This window comes from Meleagris gallopavo, chromosome 1, assembly GCF_905368555.1.
Source record: "Meleagris gallopavo chromosome 1, MGAL_WU_HG_1.1, whole genome shotgun sequence".
In the NCBI taxonomy this organism is placed as follows: Eukaryota; Metazoa; Chordata; class Aves; order Galliformes; family Phasianidae; genus Meleagris; species Meleagris gallopavo.
This window is the reverse complement of record NC_139404.1, coordinates 12,818,477-12,840,941: the sequence shown is the minus strand read 5'-3', so window position 1 is coordinate 12,840,941 and position 22,465 is coordinate 12,818,477. Positions and strand designations below refer to the sequence as shown.

General features: G+C 37.5%; 1 protein-coding gene across 2 annotated transcripts in view; it reads left to right on the top strand.

The window, feature by feature from the left end:
• The window catches only part of RELN (reelin), a 271,996-nt gene that overhangs the window by 125,276 nt on the left and 124,255 nt on the right, over positions 1–22,465 (top strand). For both annotated transcript variants that reach the window (XM_085216903.1, XM_085216905.1), the window contains exons 7-9: positions 1,428–1,524; positions 7,062–7,113; positions 21,410–21,506. In XM_085216903.1, coding sequence (XP_085073029.1) covers positions 1,428–1,524; positions 7,062–7,113; positions 21,410–21,506 — 246 coding nt within the window. The remainder of the gene's footprint in view (positions 1–1,427; positions 1,525–7,061; positions 7,114–21,409; positions 21,507–22,465) is intronic.

The following is a 22,465-nucleotide window of genomic DNA, read 5'->3' as shown; positions in this document are numbered from 1 at the left end:
TGTGCATCTGAAAGTCTAACATCTATCCCTCAGCCCCAGCTCTCTGGGTAGATTTGACCCTTTGACGATGCTGCTGGACCATTCCCAGCAGTGCAGTCAGAGATTTAAATTGTCCTAACAGGGCCCATGGTGTGCTTATGGTTTTTAGACACTCAGGAATAGAAATATCCTGCTTCAAGATGCTTCCAGAAGGACTTGACAGAGGTTTGGCATGACATTTACCAATGAAAAGACAAACAAGCCCCATAACTTAGGAAAAGAAAAAGATCAAGGAAATTTATGTAGGAATTAACTGTGATCACTGCTATGATCACATGTATCAACAAGCCCCTATCTTGTTGAAATCTCTTTCTTTTCATCTGATTTCTGTTCATTCAGAAATTAGCTGGAGAATTAAAAGAGTGAAATCAAGCCTTTGCAAATTACTAAACTATGGGAATGTGTATTTTTGTGGCACACTGCATCAGAAAAGGTAGGCAAGCCAGAGGCATTTTGTGTGAGAGTAGCCAAAGAAGAAAAGGTCTAAGCACCCCTTACTGAAGTCCATTTCACTTTAGGCTGTAAAAATACCAGTTATCAAAGTACAGACAGAAACTGGAAAGAAATGAGAAGGTTTGGAGTGAATTCACCATTGCTTATAATGGATTTGTCCCCAGAGCAAATGTTGTCTCTACATTTGATTTGCAACAACATAGATGGCAGACATTGAACATTCCAAGCTCTCCTGCGACAGTGCCACCTCCCTGCTTGGTTCTCACCTTCAGCCTGCCTTTAGAATAGATAACCCTGCAGCTGGAGAGTTCAAGGTTTCAAAATCCACAGTGTCCATTCCTGTTCCTGTTTGGAGGAGTGCGACAGCCTTGTCAGGAGGAACTCAGTGAGATGCCTGAAGGCCAAGCTCTGTGCTAGGCCTTGGTCTCCATCCATGCTGCATGAGGATAATAGAGGACTGAAGGCACACTAAGGCTGGTTGTCTCTCCAGACCAGAGTGTTTTATTCTGTTCATTTCCATGAATGAGATTTCTTCCCTGAGAGAAAGGTTGTAAAGCCAAAGTCATGCAGAAGTGATGCAGGAAAGCAGGAAAGTGGTGTTTCGAGTTTTGCAAACTAGGACACCTCTGAATTACTTACTGTCCCTGTGATCTAAAGTGGCATCATAAAATCACTCAGCACTGGTTTGTTTCTCTGATCTGATCCTACCCATGTTTTGCAGTAAAGAGCAAGTATCTATCTACCTACCCACATGGTCCTTTATCAAGAGGCATATTTAGCACCCTGGACTTAAAGGTGCTTGACCTTGTGTTAGCGAAACAGTGTGATTTGAGTGCCAAAATATAACAGTCTTATTTTACAGTCTTTGTGCCTGATGCTGTCTCCAGTGTGTGGTTTCTTGTTTCCATTTTGAAAATGTTCTGTTCTTCCTGCAGGTCTGAATGCAGCAATTGTGAGATTGGAGAGCAGTGTGGTGTGATTATGCACGGCAGTGCCATCACTTTCTGTGAGCCATATGGTCCCCGAGAGCTGGTAAGTGCTTTGCAGGTTTAGTGTTCAGCAGACAGTCTCCTTAGCAAAGGTGATAATGCCATGGAAGAACACTACAGGAACATCCAAAATAATAGATAACTGATAACTGATAACCAAAAATTGTTGCAATCTTTTGCAAGGGAAAATCTCTTGATCCGGTGAATATTCACCGGAGGTTGTGGATGCCCTGTCCTTGGAGATGTTCAAGGCCAGGTTGGTTGGGGCCCTGGGCAGCCTGGTCTGGTATTAAATGTGGAGGTTGGTGGCCCTGCCTGTCATAAGGGGCTTGGAGATTCATGATCCTTGAGGTCCCTTCCAACCCAGGCCATTCTGTGATTCTGTGAAAGGTGATGTAACAGAGCTTTGTTATCAAATTATTGTCATCCTCTTTTTATTTCCAACAATGAAATGAAGACAAGGTTCATTTTTCTTCTTGTATTCTATTAGCTCCGTTCCCTTTTTTTTTTTCTTGTTGCTGTTGACAAATGTTAGTTTGGTTGTAAAGCAGCACTTGAGAACAAGGCATCCTACAGATTTAAATGCAGCCTGGAGCAAGCACCTGCCAGTCTAAGGAAAGTATATGTAGCAAATTGAGTCATGATGAAGGTGACAGAATTAATTTCATTGGGGTGTAGTTTGGCCATAAAATTGCTGAAAGAAACAACATGATGCAACTTGCATTAACTTGGGATCATCTGGGTGGGGGAAATTAATTGAAAGATATATAACCAATGCCCACATGCTGCAGCTGACACCAGCAGTTAGCTGCAGTGATGTAGATAAAATGGGAAATTCTGAAAGAACTGAAAAATTACAAGAGCAGCTCAAAGCCTGTATAATTCAAAATTAATTTTCATGTTTTCAATAGTATTCTGAATGGAGGGAGAGGCTAATGAGAGCTATTTGAAGAAGATAGATGGAAGAGTGCCATAAAACAGAAGTGGTTTTGGCCAAGAATCTTCTCCTTGTTTGAGACACTAACAATTCCTTTAATGGGATTAATTTTACATCTTTAAGTGAGATCAAAATTGCACAAATGCAACGAAGATGTTGCTGGTGACTCAAAGGCATAAACAGATTTAAAAGCAATTTATTTATTTTATGGGTAAAGGAGAGTTTCAGTCATTCCCTCCATAGCCAACTCCAGCAGGGAAATCCTGACAGTGCTGCTAAATTGCCTCTCTGCTACTTTGAATCCTATCTGAACATGCTAAGCTTCATTAACTGCCTTGAGAAGAGATGCACTGTTTTATGCCTTGTACAGAAATGAAGTCACAACACTAGGATGCTTTTTCCACACTAGGATGCTTTTTCCACACTTTTTTACTTATTTTAAATTCCAGTATTGCATGTAGGTAACACTTCTTGAAAAATAACTTACTTGCATTTAGCAAACCAAGGGCCCCAAGTAGTTCAAAATGTTGTTAATTAGATGTCTTCTTCCTGCTGATATGTAATTCAGCCTACCTTTATTAATCACAAATTGACTTAGAAATCCAGCATTGGACTGTATGTCTTGTACTGCCAAATGCAAAATGGCACTGTCCTAGCATCAGGAACTTGGGAGAAAATGTATTATGATGCCTAAGTGGTGTGATTAAATAATCAGCTGAAAAAATAATCATGCTTATAAACAGCTCTAAGCCTAACAATGGAATTATAAATATTATGGCAGTGTTGCTGAAAAATCAAATCCTTATGAAAGGTTTAATATTTGGGGTGAGCATAGGACACGCTCATACCACAGGTCTGACCTGGGTTCATTTTCAAATATGGACATATATTTTAATCCTAATATTCTTTGAAATGACTTGATATTCATGTGTAACCATCTTTCAGCATCTAAACAATTTATCTCTCCCTGTCAAAATTTTTAAAACCTTTTTTACTTCTCCAATCTTTATCTATTTTTTGAGTCCCATTCTTGAAATTGCTCTTGAAATCTATTTCTGTTCATGGCTCCTTTTTCCACATTATTGCTTTAAAATACTAAGTGGAGTTGAATTTGCAAAATGTATTGTATCAACAACTGTGACAGCTACTGGTTTTCTTCCTTGACTTCCGTCTCTGCTCCTTATTGCCTGTAGCTGCCTGCTGCTGCAGGGAGAGGTTTTTTAATACCAACTGTCTGTGTCTGTTGGTGAGAATTTACCACTGGTAAAATCCTGGAAAGATATTTAGTGTGAGGGATGTTACAGAGAAAAATAGCTACTAAAGACTCCCTGCCTGCTCAGAAAAAATGTAGGTTTCCTTTCTGCGGTATCTGAACTTACCAGTCCTTTACAAGACTTTTCAAAAGTTTTTTGAAGATCAAATGTTGTCATTTTGTTTTTTGTTTTCTAAAACATTACCTGAACAACTCTCAACATATTCTCTTTTGGTTTTTTTTCCTGAATGCCTTTTGGATAAATGATAACATTTAATTTCTTGGTAATATGAGCTACTGAACATTGATAAAGTGTTTCATTTTGAATTTAGAACTTGCACGACATAACATAATTAATTGAATGTAAGCTAATATAATAGGTACTCATAACTCAAGTCAGAAAGCACTTTATTACTTGGCATGATAAAAGCGATACATAATATTGAATCAATCCTGACAGAATGAACATAAATTGGGACAATTACAATTTTAAAAGAGCCGATATAAATGCAACCTCCTTGGTTTTGCTTAAAGACTATAATTGCTTTTTAGAAATATTCCAAGGAGAGAAAAATTGTATTTTGTAATACATTGTAATGTACAGATAATTGCAAATTTTCAAATAGTTTTGAAAACTGCTATTTGAGATTATTGTGATGGTTGAGAATCTGTCTCACCAAATCTGTTCACAGATCGTTAATAGCTGTGATTAATTACTTAAATTTTCATTCATCCTCCTAAAGCACTTGTAGCCTTATTATCAGTTAATCTTTAGTGCATTTCAGTAAAGATCCCATTTGTTAACACTTACGAGAAAATTTCCTCTGCATTCAGAGTGTATGTAGGAAAAAAAAAGACATCAAAAACTCATGCCAAAACAAGCCATTTCATGGACCTTTTTCTTCTCATCGTGGAGGAAGGAAAACAAAGATCTCTCTGATGTTCTTTGACATTCAGTGAAAAGCTGCTTGGATAGTACAGTCATGCCCCATGCTCACCTACACCCACTGGAACCCAGGATCAGGTCTCCGTCTATTATAAATTCACAAATACCTTAACTTGGTTCAGCACTGGACAAAGCTGAATCTCTTTTGCTCTTCTTCTGCACCATTGCCTGAAGGCAGAGATGCTATCCATACAAGCACTGGTGTGCTGCACAGTAAAAATGCTATTTGTAAATGAGTCCAGGTTAAAACTAACTTGCAAAAGAAGAAGACCATTTGCTTGACTGAAATCAGCTACTCAAGCTCATCTACCTCTTACCATCTAAATGCTGATGTTAATACATGGAAGGGAATGGTGAAAGCTGTCCTGTCACCCAGGAATTTGTTAATCATATAGATGTGAATATGCATACATATTCTGATCATGCATTGGCAAAGATATGGATATTTTTCTGAAAGTCGCCAAAGACAGAAGGGCAGAAACAGGGAGCTGAGAGACAGCATTAGTTCTGCATCACTGGAGTCCTAAGTAACAGTCAGAAAACATCTGCATTTTGGATTACCTTTTGTTCATTGTCATGCAGCAATGTGCAGGGAAATAAGGGAGTTCAGACATGAGAGATCTCTCTCCAGTTTTCATATATATCTACACAATAGATAATTAAAGCAGACAGGAATACCCGATAATGGAAGAATCTGTGCTTTTGCTGTGTGACTTGGGGAAATTATACAGAAAATGTGCTTTTTGCCATTCAGAAATGCTGACAACATTGCCTTTGTAATAATGCCATAGTAGGATCTTCCAAGTAATTGGGTATACTCTTTAATTGAGTGCTGTTTTTTTTTTAAGAAAATGACAGTTTGCCCATGAGCTCCATTTTTTATCTGTATTTTGTAGTTCAACAATTTTATTATTATTGTTGCTGATCTTCTATTCAATTTCCTCTCCATCACTCAGGGTATTCAAGTCCTCCAGGTATTCTACTTGTAGCCACCTTCATGCAAGTCCCCAGCTCAGCACTGGCAGCCAAAGCATAGAGCTCTGCTAGCCCCAGACCTTGCTTCTGGGATTGAGTTTGTTCTGAAGTTTGGCTTCTCTTTAGCCATATCCACATTATGATGATCTGAATGAGTGAGGATCACAGATTTCCTAATGGAAGAGTCCATCGCTACTCTAATGGGAAATTACGTGAAGTTTTGGTCTATGGGTTCTGACATGGGAGGAAAACTCCAAGGTCTTCAGATCCAAGCTGTAGGCACCACTGGCAATAAATATCGGATGAATTTACTTAGGGCATTTGCTGTCACTGTTCTTCTAATTAAAAGACATTTTTAAGATTGCATAAACTTACTGTCTGCTCTTTTTTTTTCCTTTTTTCTTTTGTTTCTTCCCGATGTGGTCTTTCATTTTGTACATTTTTCCTTTTTTCACTCTAGCCTACAATGTCTGCTTATAGTGACAAATCATATCTCTGCTGGGTCTTTTGCAAATGTGAATGAACCAAACTTTGAGTCTTTTCTTTTTGGGACAATGATCCAGTAGCTCTTTCTCTTTGCTAAATAGTTGCTATGATTTTTCAGCTCCTCGACAAAATAACTAGATCAGGCAGTGTCTTTATAGTAGTGCTTTTGGCTTGCTTCTCAAATAGCAGTAGTGTTAAGCTTAACTTTCAAAATGTATTTAAAATAATTTTGAAATAATACAGGTGGTTCTATCTTCTTCACAATACTGTAATTCTTTTTATCTCATAAAATTGTCCTAATTTGAACTACTGAAATATGAGGGTATTGAATAGGGAGAAAGAAAAGCAACACAGGTGGGCAGTGTCCTGAATACAGAGTGACCTACTTGAAGTTTTTTGCCTGTCTTTAGGTCTTGGTTGGATGGGTAGATGCTGCTACAAAATTTCATGGTATATATTATGCTGTATCACCAAGTTTTTGTTTGCTTTACTGATGAAGACTAAGATTATATTATTTCCTCTAAATATTTCATTTTATTATTTTATATTTATTTAATGTTATTTTCATCATTTATTTATGATCATTTTTGTTTCTTGTTCTGTGCTGAGAGAAGTAAATAAAAAGAATTACATATGCACATGTTTATCCAAGCTGGCCATAGATGATGACGGGGTTGTTTCATTTTTTAGATCTCCTAACACTGATCGAGTACCAGCATTTCACATCATTTGGCAGACATCAATACAGTAAAAAAAAAAAAAAAAGGAAAACAGCTATGACATGTGATGAGATATCAATAATCAAAATGACATAACAGCAGTGTCCACAATCACTCAACCTGAAAGGATAGGAAATTAATAGTTTTATTCACTGGAAATCTAGGTATCCAGAGACCTTCCATGCTTTCAAAGAAAAACAAGTGATGAATGTACTGTTTTGCTGAGCTAACACGATCTCTCTGCTGTTTGCTTTTCTTCCTGTAGACCACCAATGGCCTTAACACAACCACTGCATCCGTCCTTCAGTTTTCCCTTGGTAAGTTTAGCTCAGTCTTTCACCTGAGAAAGCGTAAAAAGTCATTTTTGCAATGGAAAATGACCCTCAGTTTCATCTTCATTGTTTTGTTTGGTATGGCACTTGACATGAGAGATTAAAATAATCTTGTAAAAACTACAGCACATTTATTCATCTCTTGATAATCCATGAAACTCCCAGTGCAAACTTTGAAAAGGAGCAATTCCAGTGGATACTCTGATGATGGGAGGTGTAGTCATGGAGTAATCTTTATCACATCTATTTTATAACCCAATGGCAAATGTTATAGTCACTTGCTCTTTCTCTAATGTGTTTGCTGTTTCTAAAATAGAACTAGCAAAACTGGATTTTTCTTCTTTAATATTTTAAACCCTTGATGTCTTCCAGGTTATGGTTGGATAAAGCTGTTTATAACACATCTATACAAACAGAATAGATAGCAGGACAGAACAAAACTAGATGCTGTCTGATTCTAATTATTTACAGGGGGGTGGCATGCTCTACCACCTAGAATGCCTGCTGTAAGTTACTGCAATGCGTGGTTTGGGCTTTTTGCAGAAGCTGTGGCTTGGACTGAGGGCAAATTCGGAAAACACTTACTTCCTTAACTTAGATCTCAGTGTTCAAAGTATGAAGTAAAAATGTTTTTATGACACAAATAGTTCAATAAAAAAGCAAGCAAGAAATATAGCTGCTTTCTCTGTGGACTCCTGGATATATATTTCCAAATTATATACCTATTTTTAAAAAAGTAAATCACTAGAAGTATCTCAGCAAAGATGTGATTAAAGTCCAGAAATCTCAGTTGGAAATAAGAGCTATCAGGCAGCTTGGCAGGCTGCTTCTTTTTTTTAATGGATCTGAAATCAATATCCTAGAAGGCTCAGAAACACATCAGTTACATTTGTTTCTACCTGAAGTCATTCATTTGACTATTTGAGGGCAACATTACTTGTCACTGTGCAGTTCACAGCAGTGTTATTAGTGCTAACGATTGGTATATGTGTTTTTATATAGAATTACCATTTTTAAAAAGCTAGCAAAATGTGTCTGTTCCTAAGTTAAATTGCTGCACAAAAATCCAACACTTCTAGCAGAAAAACAGCCTGGAGCTGCCCTGTAGCTTCATGCAACCAGTGGAAGGGCAGCAGTTCATTTGCTTTGTTAGGACATGCTGTTCACCCACATTCCTGGGGTTTTTAAAGCCACACATTTCTGTCTCATTCTCCCACCTGTGTTTGTACCATTCATCGTCAGTGAATGCTGTTCCAGCTTGGCAGCTGGGTCCTGCTACAGGTGGCATACAGAAAACTGCATTTCCCACACCCAGAATTTCTCTAGTAGCCTTTGGTCCTATCATCTAGGAAGGTCAAATAAAAAAAAGGTCAAAGAATGGCCAAGTAGGAAATATCATATATGGTAACAATATCCTGAACTGTACCAGTAGAAACCGGTAAAATCCCCCACATAATAGAGCAGGAGAGGGGTGATATGTATCTGAGTAAATAAAATTTCAGCCTAAGTTCAAATTGTATCACATTACCTGCATGCCTATGTAGGGCTTGAAATATAGCACAGATTGGTTTTGTAACTGATAAAAACCACTGTGAGCCGGGAGACTTCTGCTGTGCTCAGCAGTACTTGGCTTTACAATCATAAAACTGAACAAGGCATTTGCCAGTTTCCATCTTATTCCCAAATGTCCAGATTAATCATAACCCTATTTAGAGATTCATCCAAGAGAATTACCTTTTCTTAAAGAAGGTTCAACTTTCTATCTGCCACTGAATACCTTAAGCTGAAATCCTTTGGGATTGCCTTTATATTAGATTTCTCACCTAGCTGTGACCACATGAAAGTGCATATCCTTTGATTTCTGTCATCACTAATTATCAAATGGAATTCTGTATTTGCAGCTATATCAGCAGGTGAAGATTGGAAAATGAAGCAAAAAAATTGGCTTTGATTACATCACGAATCCCTGTATGGTCAGAATGGATAAGATACTAGTGAATTTTTCATTAGTTGATATTCTGTGTAGTTTTCTTAATGTGCTATGCATCTGGTAGTCTTGTACTCTGAAGGGCAATAAAGTTTAAAAGGAGCACTAAGGATGAAGCCTTAATTAGCATGGAAAGGTAGTTAGTAAGCCCTGTTTAGCACGCAGGACAGCATTAATGCACAGTAGCTTTTCTGAGCAAGAGCAATGTCTCTGCCATACTGCACTCACTCCATTGGCATTGCCTTGTGGTCCAGGGCTGGGGCGATGCTTACATTCATGAGCTGTAGGCCCAAGTGTGCAGAAGATTTCAATTCCTTCAGATATCTTTAATCACCCGTGACTACATATCTCCAAGATAAAGCACAGATATGGGAAAGACAAAATCTGGCAGTTTCCTCAGTACTCAATAGGATTGTTGATATTTAAAGCAATACCTTTGCACTCCCATGGGCCATGGATCGGCCAGGTATGTTCAACAACTTGGGATTGCAGGATATTACACAGATGTTAGCTTCAGTTATTAGCTGGAATATTCTCTATTACTTACTCCAAAGCTTAGGTTTTTCCCCTTAGTTAAGTCCCTAGATTTCTCCAGGGATGAACGTAAACTGTCATTCATGTAGGTCCATGTGATTGAAGGTGACTAGACAGTAATGAGAGATTAATAACTGAGGTAGAGGTGGGAAGAAAGTTACTCATGGAATCCTGTAAAGGGAATAGAAAAGGTTTTAAGGGAGAAATGCCAAGGTGTCAGGTGTGCAAGTGGCACTGTTCCTTGGGCATCCTCTTCAAGCATATGCTTCCACGTCTGTGATGCATGTGGGCTGTGCATACTCTGCGTGGGCGTTCAGCATTGTCAGACTATTTGCAGTCCTCCTTCTTCCGCAGAGCATGTGTCAAACACCAAGCTGAAGCTGATGAGCATCAACACTTAGCATGTCCTCCCATGCAGGTGCTCCTTGTAGCCATGTGTGTCTCAACATAAAAACTGTTTCTGGAGAACGTTCAATTTCCCTGAAAAAAATTTGTTCCATAGCTCCTTCTTCATGCTCTAGTATTGATGGGTCATTTTTGACTACTGAAAAAATATTGGAAAATAGGAATAATTGATAAGGAAAGCACTCTTTCTTCAGATTGGTTCATGAAAACTCTTAAACACTCCTCTACAATCAGGGTGTATTTGACAGTGTCATTGACTGAATAAATGCAAAATGTTTGTAAGGAAGGATCATATCTTAAAATTCTTTTCAACTTTTATGGTATTATCCAAAGATCCTCAGTCATTACTAAAGCATGTCATTAATTGTTCCTCCTCTATTTTCTAGCAATATATACAAATTGTTAATCTCTTTTAATATCTTAATAGTTCTCTGTAGAAACAGGAAGTTCCATTTGAACAGGATGCCCAGAGAGGTTGTGGGGTCTCCTTTTCTGGGGATATTCAAAATCCTCCTGGACACTTTCCTCTACAATATACTGTAGGGAACCCGCTTTAGCAGGGGTTGGACTAGATGATCTGCGGAGGTCTCTTCCAACCAAACCCAACAATTCTGTGATACTCCCTATTTTTTGCTTATTTATTTCCTAAGTGAAAATAAAATATTACACTTTCTGCTTTTACATGCATAAATATTTCATTGACAAACTCATCATTTAATCACAAAAAAACAAGTAGCAGAGCTAATCATTTCTCCAAACATGCTCAAAAGTGAAAGGTATTTCACTCTTTCAATTTTATTTGCTGGCAGAGCAGTCACCACTGTCTTCCTTTAGAAGTCTTGAGCTTTATAAATCCATCTGACTATGAACACTACTTAACTGAAGAGTAATTGTGTGTTGAGCCTGTGTTGACCTTTATATTTATAGCATCATTTCTTTTTAAGAGGAAAGGTCCCTGTGTAATGCACATATCAAGAACTTCTATGTGGTTTAGAATATTTACAGTCTATTTTTAATGCTTGCTCATTTCACAGTCTTTCACAAGTGCAATAGAGAAAACAATTTAAAATATGCTATTGATTGCTTTTGATTAGTGTATGAGTAAGGGTCATTGATTGGGATGCAGATCTTTGACATAACGGTTCCAAAAGGGTTTTCATGTCATGCCCTGACTTGCCTCAGACAGCAGGTTAGTGAATCATTAACACAGCAGCATCTATTACTCTTTTTGAACCACCAAGGTCCCTAGGGTCAATACCAGAGTTGATTTACTCTGTAAATCTACGTACTAAGGATCTCACTGATGTTTGTTGAAGACAAAGCACAGATCGTTTTCAACACCTTCACTGAAATAATGCATTTTTCTTCAGGCTTAGGTTTCTTCATTTTTGAAGTGGCAGTTTGTTATCAGTCTGAATCCTAGAGAATTAAACTACAAGTAATTGATTCTGTAGATAAGGGAAATACTTCTTTTTTGCTCTGATACATATTCAAACTAAAATAGTAATAGTAGTCGTAATAGTAGTTTTTAAAACAGAATTTATGAATGTGCCTTTTAGATTAGTAATGACTGCCAAGCTTTTATGCTTCAGCAAAGAGAAGATCATAATGGACACAAATTACTTTACAAGAATAGCCTATAAATATAAAATAGTGCAACTGACTCATTGACCCCCAGGTATGTCCATGGAGAAAATAGTTTCGCTGTGTGCTCACCTGGAGTAGTGTCTGCAGGGCTCTGCAGGACATCTGCAGGAAGGCAATTCCTTCTTCTTCCCTCCAGAATCATAGAATCATAGACTTGCTCAGGTTGGAAAAGACCTTAAAGATCATCAAGTCCACCTAAACCTAACCATACTACCCTAACTCTAACAACCCACCACTATATCATGCCCCTGAGCACCACATCCAAACAGTTTTTAAACACATTCCAGAATGGTGACTCAACCACCTCCCTAGGGAGCCTATTCCAGTGCTCAATAACCCTTTCTGTAAAGAAGTTCTTCCTGACATCTAACCTAAACCTCCCCTGCACAACTTGAGGCCATTTCCCCTCATCCTGTCAGCAGTGAGAAGAGACCAACCCCGTCTCGCTGTAAGCACCTTTCAGATATTGGAAGAGAGCAATAATGTCTCCCCTCAGCCTTCTTTTCCCTAGACTAGACAGCCCCAGTTCCTTCAGTCTCTCCTCATAGGGCACATTCTCCAAGCCCTTCACAAGCCTTGTTGCCATTCTCTGAACCTGCTCCAGTGCCTCAGCGTCCTTTCTGTATTGAGGTGCCCAGAACTGAACACAGAACTCAAGGTGCGGCCTCACCAATGCTGAAATATCCCTATACTGCTTGGTTCAGCAGCGTGTACAATGATGAACTCATTTGATTCCATGCAACGATCCAAAGACTTGTCATTAATATTTTTATTATGTTTTAGTTCATTTCTAGTGGCAGCTGTTTCAGCGACAGTACTGCTTTTACACCATCTATTTATCTTCTGCTTGGATTCAGATGACCCAATAGAAATTCACACATCCAAACATGTTTTGTTGAATATGCCACAGCTTCAGCTGGGAGGAACAATTGCTGACTACTTGATCTTAATTTTCATGTTTGCTTAGTTTACAATTAGCAAAAACTATCCAGTGATTGATAAATGCTGTAGTAGCCATTTTATGAGGTAGCACTGTACCTCAGCTGAACCAGGCATACATAGACATTTCTTTTCAGAATTGCTATGAAAATTCACTCGTGTGTCTCTAGAGAAATACTAAAGTGAAAAATAAGCCCCTTCTGAGGACTACGTGGAAGGGTATTTGATCTTTAAAATCTCTCACTACCTCACTGAACACACAGTTTTTGGGGCCACATGTTTTGGACATGTTGAGCCGCCTCCTTCATTTTAGTCACCTGTATGGATGACTTCCCTCAGCACACAGGTCTCTCCTTCTCCAACACCTTCCAGGAAACACCGGATTTGTGTGCTTGGTGCATTTATAAGGTCATGTTGACTGTGGTATAAACAGTGAAGGAGAATTCCTGAGGCACACGGTGGAGGAAGGGAGATGGTGGCCACAGGACAGAGAGATTATCTTGTGTTAGGCAAACAAAGGGCACTCCTGGGCTAGTTTTTGAAGGATTTCATACCAGGTAACTGACTAATAAAAATGTGTAAATGCTCTGCCTGAGTTGAGTTTAAATAGCGCATAAGAACAGCTTTTAACCTAGGTAATTTGAAGTACTAATTCTGTAAGAAATCAAAATTATAAAATGAAGCTCAGTTGTTGCTACATTCAGATCCATTCCTTTCCTAACAGTAATAACATGTTACATCCCAACACCCAGGTTGTTTTATCCTTATTTATTTCCTACCCATTTGGAAAAAGCTTGGAAATTTGATATAATTAAATGCAAAAATCAATGTAATTTGCCTTAGTCTTTCTTCTGTTTGCTTCATTTCCTATCTTCCACTTGATAAAAGAACATCAGGATTTTTTATTTGCTTCTCGATTTGTCATTTTCTGTTACCTGACATGAAACCCAGTAGCTTTCACCTTTCTGGCAGAGAAGTCCTTTGTGTAGATACACTGGTTATAAATTACCTCTAATGTGAAAGAGGAAGACAGATAAGTAACATCATCTAGCACACTTCACATAGCATGAGAGGAGATGTGAGGTGGTGTTTATTGATTTTGCTGAGTTATCCAAGAAAGGCTGCCTTGATAATGCCTAGGTCAAAAAAAGGGCTTAAAGTTAATGCCATATTGGAAAGACATTTTAATGGCCTCGTAGTGAAATGATTTGTGTTGTTTTGGCCAGTTCAAGGTTACAATGAAATATTGTTTTTATTATTTCTGTACCACAGTTTCTCTGCCACTGCTATGAATTAAACTGTGAGCACTACAGATTTATTGTGCAGTGAAAAGCAGCACAGATAAGGGAGCTGGGTCCTCGGCTCTGACCGAGGGCAAGTGCCAGAGCCAGCTCCACACAGTAAATGTGGGCCATTACCGAATTGGTTGCTGGAAATAATAAATGCCGGATTACAGGCTGACTTTCATCTTAATCCTGCTCATAGCATTGTATTAGGATAACAGTGGTGTACGATTAAAATTGTCCATTTTTGAATTAACTCCAAACCAAAGCATCTGCAGCTCCTGGGGGAAGGGGAATGGAAGCCCCCTGCTCAGCAAAATGCCCCTGGGTCTTTTTCTGGTGGAAAAGGGAGCAGGGGCATCACTGAAAGCAAAAGCAGATAAAAATGAAGAAAACCCATCAGGCACTGCAGAAAAAAAAAAAAGCTTTCACCCAACCAGTTGTAAGCCACCTACATATAAAGTTAACAACACGCAATCTGTTTTCTAGGCTTTCAGAAATGAACAACACCTTAACTCCAGACTTGGCTTGAGAAAGAAATATTTCCCAAATTTTCCTGGTGAAAGGAAATAAAGCAGGAAAGAAAACTACTTTCAAGTCTTTATATTCAAGTTGCCACTTTTCACACAGCAGTTTTGGGACCACTGTGTGCTTTCAGTACAGGTCCTCTGAAATGATCTACTATGGGATCTAAACAAAATGCTACATACCCTCCTGTATTTTCACATCCTTGTGGAGTTAAAGTTACAATAACTGACCTTTGCTCAGACTGCTCATCAGAGTTAAGCAATAGGTCTCTTCTTCTTATCAACACATGTTAATTTACCATTTAATAGCTACTTTAAGATTGAAATGGTGTAATTTAAATTTTGCCCTTCTTCATTGAAAGGTCACCCTTTCAGGGGACCTCTCCATAATCTGACATTAAGCATTTAATGGCACTAATATTGAAAAATGCAATAAGAGAATATGAGTAGAAAATGCTTACTTACCGTAGGGTTTACTACTTGGTCAGACACAAGGACCAGAAAGACACAAGAGTCTTTCTGGGGAGTTAATGACATTATTGTTTCAGTAGCTGTAATTAATGGGTGTCCATTACATCCAAATCTTAACAGATTTACTCACTCTGCCTTCAGCAAGGAAATCTAAACAATATTAGTGCATTTAAGAATGTGGTTAAATTTAGAAGCATCATTTAATTATTTATTTGACAGCAGACACATAACCCAATCATATACCTGCTGGCTGTAGCTCAGAAAGTTATGCTAGATTGTAGAACATCAGAATAAACTGGAAATTGGTAAAAAGGAAAAACAGCTTTCTGCTTAGCTTATTTTTCTTTTAACATTCTCAGCACAAAAAGCAATAAGAACTGTGGTCTATCTTGTTCATTAGAAGAGAACAAATTTTTGTGAGCACAGGAAGCGCATCGTATCTCTGAACATAAATAGACCAAGAGGAAATTGAGGCGGAGAAGTATTTCCTCAGACTTTTCATACTTAATAGCTGGATTACTTCACGAAAAGTACATTCACTGTTATTGATAACCCTGGCAGGACATGGATGGAAAGAGGCAGTGGAAGATTCCCTGCACTGAACAAGGCCGCCTTTTGGGTGGGTGCAGCTTGATAATGGCCCCATCCAGTGGGGCTCTGACCTTTATTTAATCTTTAGGACTTCAGTTCCAAAGTCCTTCTGATTAATGCGTTTACTAATTGAGAATGTATTTACAAATTTTAAACATATTTATTAATTTCTCTTCCAATTTACTAATTGTTCTTTCAGTCTTACGTGATTTCATGATGGAGGCTAAAAGCATGTTCATTTAATTTAGACAACAGCCCAAAGCTGTCAGTGGAATAAAGTTAGCTGTTCTCTGAATTCTGCTGAAAAGAACAGTTGAGACATTGCATCTCAAGATGCATAATTAAAATCAGAGTTAGAGTAGCTCTGATTTTTACCAAGGGCCAACACCAATGACGTTATTGTTTCCTCTGTTCAGTTGTTTATTCTGGATTGTCTGTCAAAACATACACAGTGGCACAGAGAGCCAAAATCTTGTAAGAGAGAAACAAGTAGTCAGCAATAATAGTATTTAGTTATTTTCAAGTAAAGAAGTAGACTAAAATTAAAACATAGAACCCAGTTGTTCTTGCAGTTTTTAATTTTAAGATTTTTTTTACCTTTAAAAGATTTATCTGTAAACTTGATTCTATAATCAAAGACACTAATGATCAGAAATGTATCCTAATTAAAAATCACACTTGAAACTAAGTTCAAAATTGTGGTTTCAAGGAAAAATAAAAATATTCTTATGACCTTCTCTTGAGAAAGTTATCAGAGGCGGTATGACATGAGTAGTGAGTTGCACATTTTTGTATCAGAGTTCCAGTATAATCAGGACAAAATATTCACTTTTTTTTAACATGGTTGAAATCATCTGGCTCTTGATTAGAGGCCAACATACACATATACTAAAAAAAAAAACCAGCACAGTTTCCATTGAGTGCTCATTGTACCAGACTGTATGGTTCATTAATTTGGAAAAAGACTATTAGCAAGCCAGCCAAATTCAGCCACTATATTATCCTGTCTGGCTGGCTTAATTCAAGCGATATCAGAAATCATAATTCTTAGCAAACACTAACCATTATTCAACACATTAACAAAATGAAAAAAAGCAATCTTCTGGTACTGGATAAACCGTATTCTTCTGAGCTCCCATTCAGACTACAGTTAGGACATAATCAAACCCTTCTACAAATTTTCATGTGAGTTTTTCTTGCACAGTTGCGCATTAGACTCATTCCTCTTAAAGCCAGCATTAGATATCTCATCTGCTTATCCACTGAAGCACTTGCAGGAACTATCAAGAGGTTGTCAAGAGGCAGAGGACGTCACAGTCTATAAAGAGGAAAAATATTGCTTCCTTTGCAGATGGCACTCAGTTTTATCTCAGCAAAACACCAGCTTCTAAACAGTGTTGTTAACAAATCTTAGAGACCAACAGCCATGTGACTCGGATTTATTTAGATCTGACACAGTCGAAGGCAAAGCTGTAGTGATTCTTGAATTAATTTTGCCTGCCATTGTCAGTCTGGATACAAATACACTAGTACCTGGTGGCAAATACCTGTCATGAAGTGCCTTCATAACATTCCTCCTTAAATATTCTTAGCACTTTACCTCTATGATATTTTAAAAAATAAACTGCATAAAATATTAACTAATAATGGCACTGAAAGCATTGAAAATGAACTTAATGAGACTTCCAGGAAAAGAAGCCATCTCCATCTCAGGTGGGTGCTTTATGTGGTCAGCGCTAGTCACGTCCTGGCTACATGTTATTAAGCCTCCAAAGCATGTAGGAAAGCAATTGGGAAGCATAGTTTTGGTTTAGGTAGGACTAATGAAGCAACAAGCAGAAGCTGCTCAGCTTTATTACACTATGCCAGTCAAAATCATCTCCTATCAGCGTTGGTGTCTAGATTCAACTTTAAGTAAATTTTATTTTATTACCCTTAGGGCAAAAGCATATAAAGTGTAGGCAAAATAAATTAATGTTTCAGATTATGCAGTGTATGGAAGTAGTTGGGGCTTATAATAGAACCTGTTTTACTGCTTATAGTTTCCACTAAGTCAAAAATTGTCAGAGCTTCAAATATATCACCTAAAATGATATCCATGAAGGTTGTCTCTACCTCAGCATTTTTCAAAAGTTTTAAAAATCTGCGAATTTCAGTTAAAAGCCTATGAAAAGGAGTAAAATCATTGCAAAAAGAAGAAAATACTTAGTTCCTCACACACAATCCTATAACTACGGAAATTAAAAATAGAGTAATCTGCACATGCATATACCTTAATATTGAAAGTATGACTGTAAGTCTTAGACAGTTAGATTTAGCTAACTAGCTGATTAGCTAAATCTAACTGGATTTAGTTTGATTTAGGCAGTAAACACAACAGAGCATTGGATTTACTGTGATCTACTTGCTTTAAGAAAGAGGCAGCATCTTGCTTTCATGCAGTAGTTTACTGATATAAGCTTCTTTATGGTAATCATTCTGCATGTTCTCTTACCTGTTTTCATGATTAATTCAAAACCTGAGCATTCTTAGTTTAAAATGACTAAGGTCTAGGCTCATTCATAAGGTCTGAAGTCATTTGTACAACTTTTTATTTGGAAGATGAGAGGTTGTGAAGATTTACAGTGTCACATACTGCAAGGGTGGCTGTGCTCAGTTAGCATCTTTTAGCATCTCTAGAAGTGGGGTAAATGATGCCTCCCCTTTCCTGGGCAAATTTGCCTTCAGTTTCTGCTATGTAACTGCTTGCATTTTAATCACCTGTTTGCTCATGATTGCTTTGTTGGTCAAGAGAGAAGCAAACATTCAAACTGCAGATTTAAAAAAGATATATTTTTAATATTTCTATTTTAGAATTACTCATAGTACAGTAAAATGGAGTAATAGGGATAACATTAATAATAATTTTGAAAGTCATATTGAAAATAATGACATACTGAAAATTACATGAAAAGACATTGTTTTTCAATGACATCTCAATAAATCCAGTTTTGGAGAACAGTTGTATTTCATCTTTCTCCCTTTCCTTGGGGAGAAGCTATTAATACAAGTTGGATTAATACTGGTTTTGTAAAAGAAGCAAGCACTAGATCCTTGTGGTTCCTATATATTTTAAAAAGACTGTTTTAATGACAAAGAATAATGCCTAAATGTATCTGACAGTTTTTCAGATGTGTTCATTTCTGTTTTTCTATTGTCAAAGTTTTACAGAATTAGATGCTCAAATAATAAATATTTTACATTCTTATGATTTTGAGAAAAGAATGTACATTAAAAAAAAATTGATAAAAGCAAATATTTCATCATGGTAGTAACTACTACTTACATTGACCTTACATTGATCACATTCCCAAACTAACTTACTCTTAGTACAACCAGACTGATTATTAAAATAGGAATAGAATCCCACTCTTGTCATTCCTCTTTGCTTTGTGTGTCTGCTCCTCTCTTTACAGGAACATGGGGGAAGCACCACATCTGCCTTGCAACTTTTCAGTGGTGTTTTTTTCTTAAAAGCAAGAACTTTTGTCTTCTTTGCACAGTCTGAGAGTGTCCAGATTTAAGAGAGAACATTCTTCATAATATCATACGGATGGTATTGTCAGCAAATATGTCCGTCTCCACTTTTTGGCAGGACATTTTGATTTGGCTTTCTTGAAGAGTGCTGTACCAAGAGCTGATTGCAACAGTAACAGATATGGCACGTTATTAAGTCTATATTGCTAGTTATTTTTCCTGTTTATGTTCCTGTCATTTTTCTATGAGTGAAAAGTCAGTATGTTGCAGCTTTGCCTCACAGCCTCCTGCCAACCAAAGTGGTTAAACCAGCTGAAGTTCATTGGTTTTGATGAGTGTGATTAGAGCCTGGAACTCCTAAAAGCCACAGAAGTAGAAACTGACAGCAGATGCCACTCAGTAGAGTAGACCATCTCAGCAGATGGGCAAAAATGAAATGTAAAGGCTTTTCCTGACATCATTTTGTTTTAATATGATAGAAATAAAGTGCCTTGTCAGTAAATTATACCCAAAGAGTTGCTTTGTAGTCATTTTGGGGATATGTTTGGTAATTCAGAGTCCTGCTGCCTTTGCAGGATTAATTATTCTTGCCTTGTTACAGCAGAATACGTATCAGAGCAGCTGAATGTGCCCCACACAGCTGTAGTGAGTGGATCGGAAGTATCTGCTGCTACGTTTGCAATATAACAGTAGTAAAAGATACAAGAAGTTGACTTCGTCGGTCATTTCCAGAGTGCTAGTTGGTGTATTAGCTGAAATTATGGAGATGAGATGTAATCCCACCTTTTGGTTATTTTTCCCTCTGTGCGTGATGTGTGCCACAGAGTGGGAAACCAGATGTGCAGCACTGCTGAGCTGAGAGCTATGATGGGAGCTGCCTCGGGGCGCTGGGGCTGCAAGCAGTGTGTGACATTCCCACTCAAATGTGCAGACTGATCCCTGATGCAGGTGGTTGACATCTTTTTAATCGGACCATTTCTTTTATTACAGCAGTAATGTATCCCAAGTTGCAAAATTTTATCTCCAGCATTTTCTTCATTTGTATATTTAAACGCATATATGTGTGTTCTTTATTTATGTGCATCTATATTTTATATAATTTATATTATTTAATATAGTACCTTTTCTATAATATATATTTATATTTATGTACATGTATATGCATGATTTTCATTGTGACCAAATATACCTACAGCACACACAAGCATAACACACCACATGTACCACCCATAATTCATACCCCTACTGTGAGCAAAGCTGTGTTATGCACCCAGCAGCAAAATGATGCGATCAGAGGTGCTGTTTAATTGAGAGCAGCTTCTTTTAATTTGGAAGGTAGCTGCTATCTGCTGCCTGCCCTCCTTTAAGTCTCATATTTCAACCTGTCTCTGAAGTAGACATGTTGATCTCTGAAGCACAGCTTAGGATTTATCTGTTTCATTGGGTGTTGAATTTCCTGAGGGATGAATTACTCCATATTTGAGGGAAAAAAATAGTATTTTTAGTGTATTTAATTATCACTCAGATTGTTTATCAGTTTGGTAGGTTGCATTGTTCAATCTCAGATTTTATTATTTTGACTGTTCCCGTTATTAATTGTTAAGCTTATCATTCATGACAGCACCCAGAGGCACCCTTTTATAAATCAAAAGTAAATATATTACCCTACCTTGCAGGGGTGCCATAGGGCTTAATTAGTTCATTTTTGTAAAGTGTTCTGAGATTCCCAGATCAGCATCAAATGTTTATCATTAATTATAGGCTCTAGTGAGTCTATGGGATGATATCTTAATTTAATTCTCTTTGGGCATCCTTAAAATAACTAATTTTGTAATATCTTTGTTCTTTCAAATTCCTGGAGAACATTTGCCTGTGGCTCAAGTAATTCTGATCTTCCTATCATTTACTATATTTTTATTTCTATTTTTTTTCCTATGTACCAGTACAAAAATCAGTCTTTTACTATTTTCCCTATAAATACTGCTATGTGGATTAAACTCTAATAACAAGAATTTGTTTAAATATTATATGGTGGTGGGTTTGGTTTTTTGTTTGTTTGTTTTTAGTTTTTGTTTGGTTTGGTTTGGTGTTTTTTTTCCTGCAGTGGGGGAGTGTTAAGCAATTTATTTTGCTTCCCTTGGGAAATCTGCAGAGATTACACAGCACGGCTGTGATTTATCATTCCCACTTTATTTCTGACTCATAAAGCATGCATTATTTTGTGTTTACCTGAAGCAACAGATTCCAGGGGATTACATCATCAATGCACTTTAAAATACAGAGAAGTGATGATGTGACAAATGCACAGACAGTAGTGATTGTTACTGGACATTTATTGTTTGAATGTATCATAACTCTTATGATTTCATCACTTTTCCTAGGATCAGGTTCATGCCGCTTTAGTTACTCAGATCCCAGCATCACAGTGTCCTACAGCAAGAACAGCTCTGCAGATTGGACTCAGCTGGAGAAAATTAGGTTTGTTACAGCTTTTTAATCACTTTCGTGCTTTCTGGGTGAGCAGGTGTTGATTAAGCTTCAATCTTTTATAACTTTTTTGATTGCTAACTTTTAAGTTCTCACTTGTTTAGGCATATTAAAAACTGAGGGATGAAATTGTGGCCACTAATACTAATTGCAGTACTGCCATTGCTTTTGGCAAATCACAGTTCCATCTACCTCCTGTGTGGGAGGTCAGGAAGGTAATGACTTCAGAGTTAAAATGCAGCTCCAGTAACCAAAAAGCTCAGTCTGTGCTGTAGGCTTGTGTTTCTGGGTCTCACCAATAGCCATGCCAAACCTTGCTGAAGTGAGGAGGTGAATGCTGGGGTGGGTAACACAATGTTTTTTATCAAGAGCGGGTTGACTGTTAAATCATCAAACTGTTCTTACATCAAAGGTTAGCAAATGCAGTGACATCCTTAAGAACAAACCATGAGTTGATAAAAACAAAAAATAAAGCACATTTCATAGCCATAGACACATCAATCTGCATTATGTACCAAACACCGAGAAATAGGGCCTGTTGTGCTCTCCTTGTGATTACTTCATTGCAAATCAACACGTCAATGGCTTTTGCATTTCAGCATCATTTTTAATCTCAGCAGGAACAATAATGTATACTGTTGCGAGTTTCTACTTTGGTAGGATAAAATGATCCATAAAAATATATAGTTTGATGTGGATGTTTGGCTCCTAACAAGATATGTTGAATTATGCCTTGTTTTTTAATAAACTGATTTACATGAAAGCACCAAGGATTACAAATGAGAATCTTATAATCTTTTCTTATGGGGCTCTTCAGCCTGGAGAAAAGACTCTAGGAAGAAGGACCTGAGAGGTGCCTTTCCATATCTAATGGGGGGTATGAGAAAGAAGGGAACGGACTCTTTAGCAGAGTCTGTGATAGGACAAGGGGAAATGGTTTCAAACTGAAA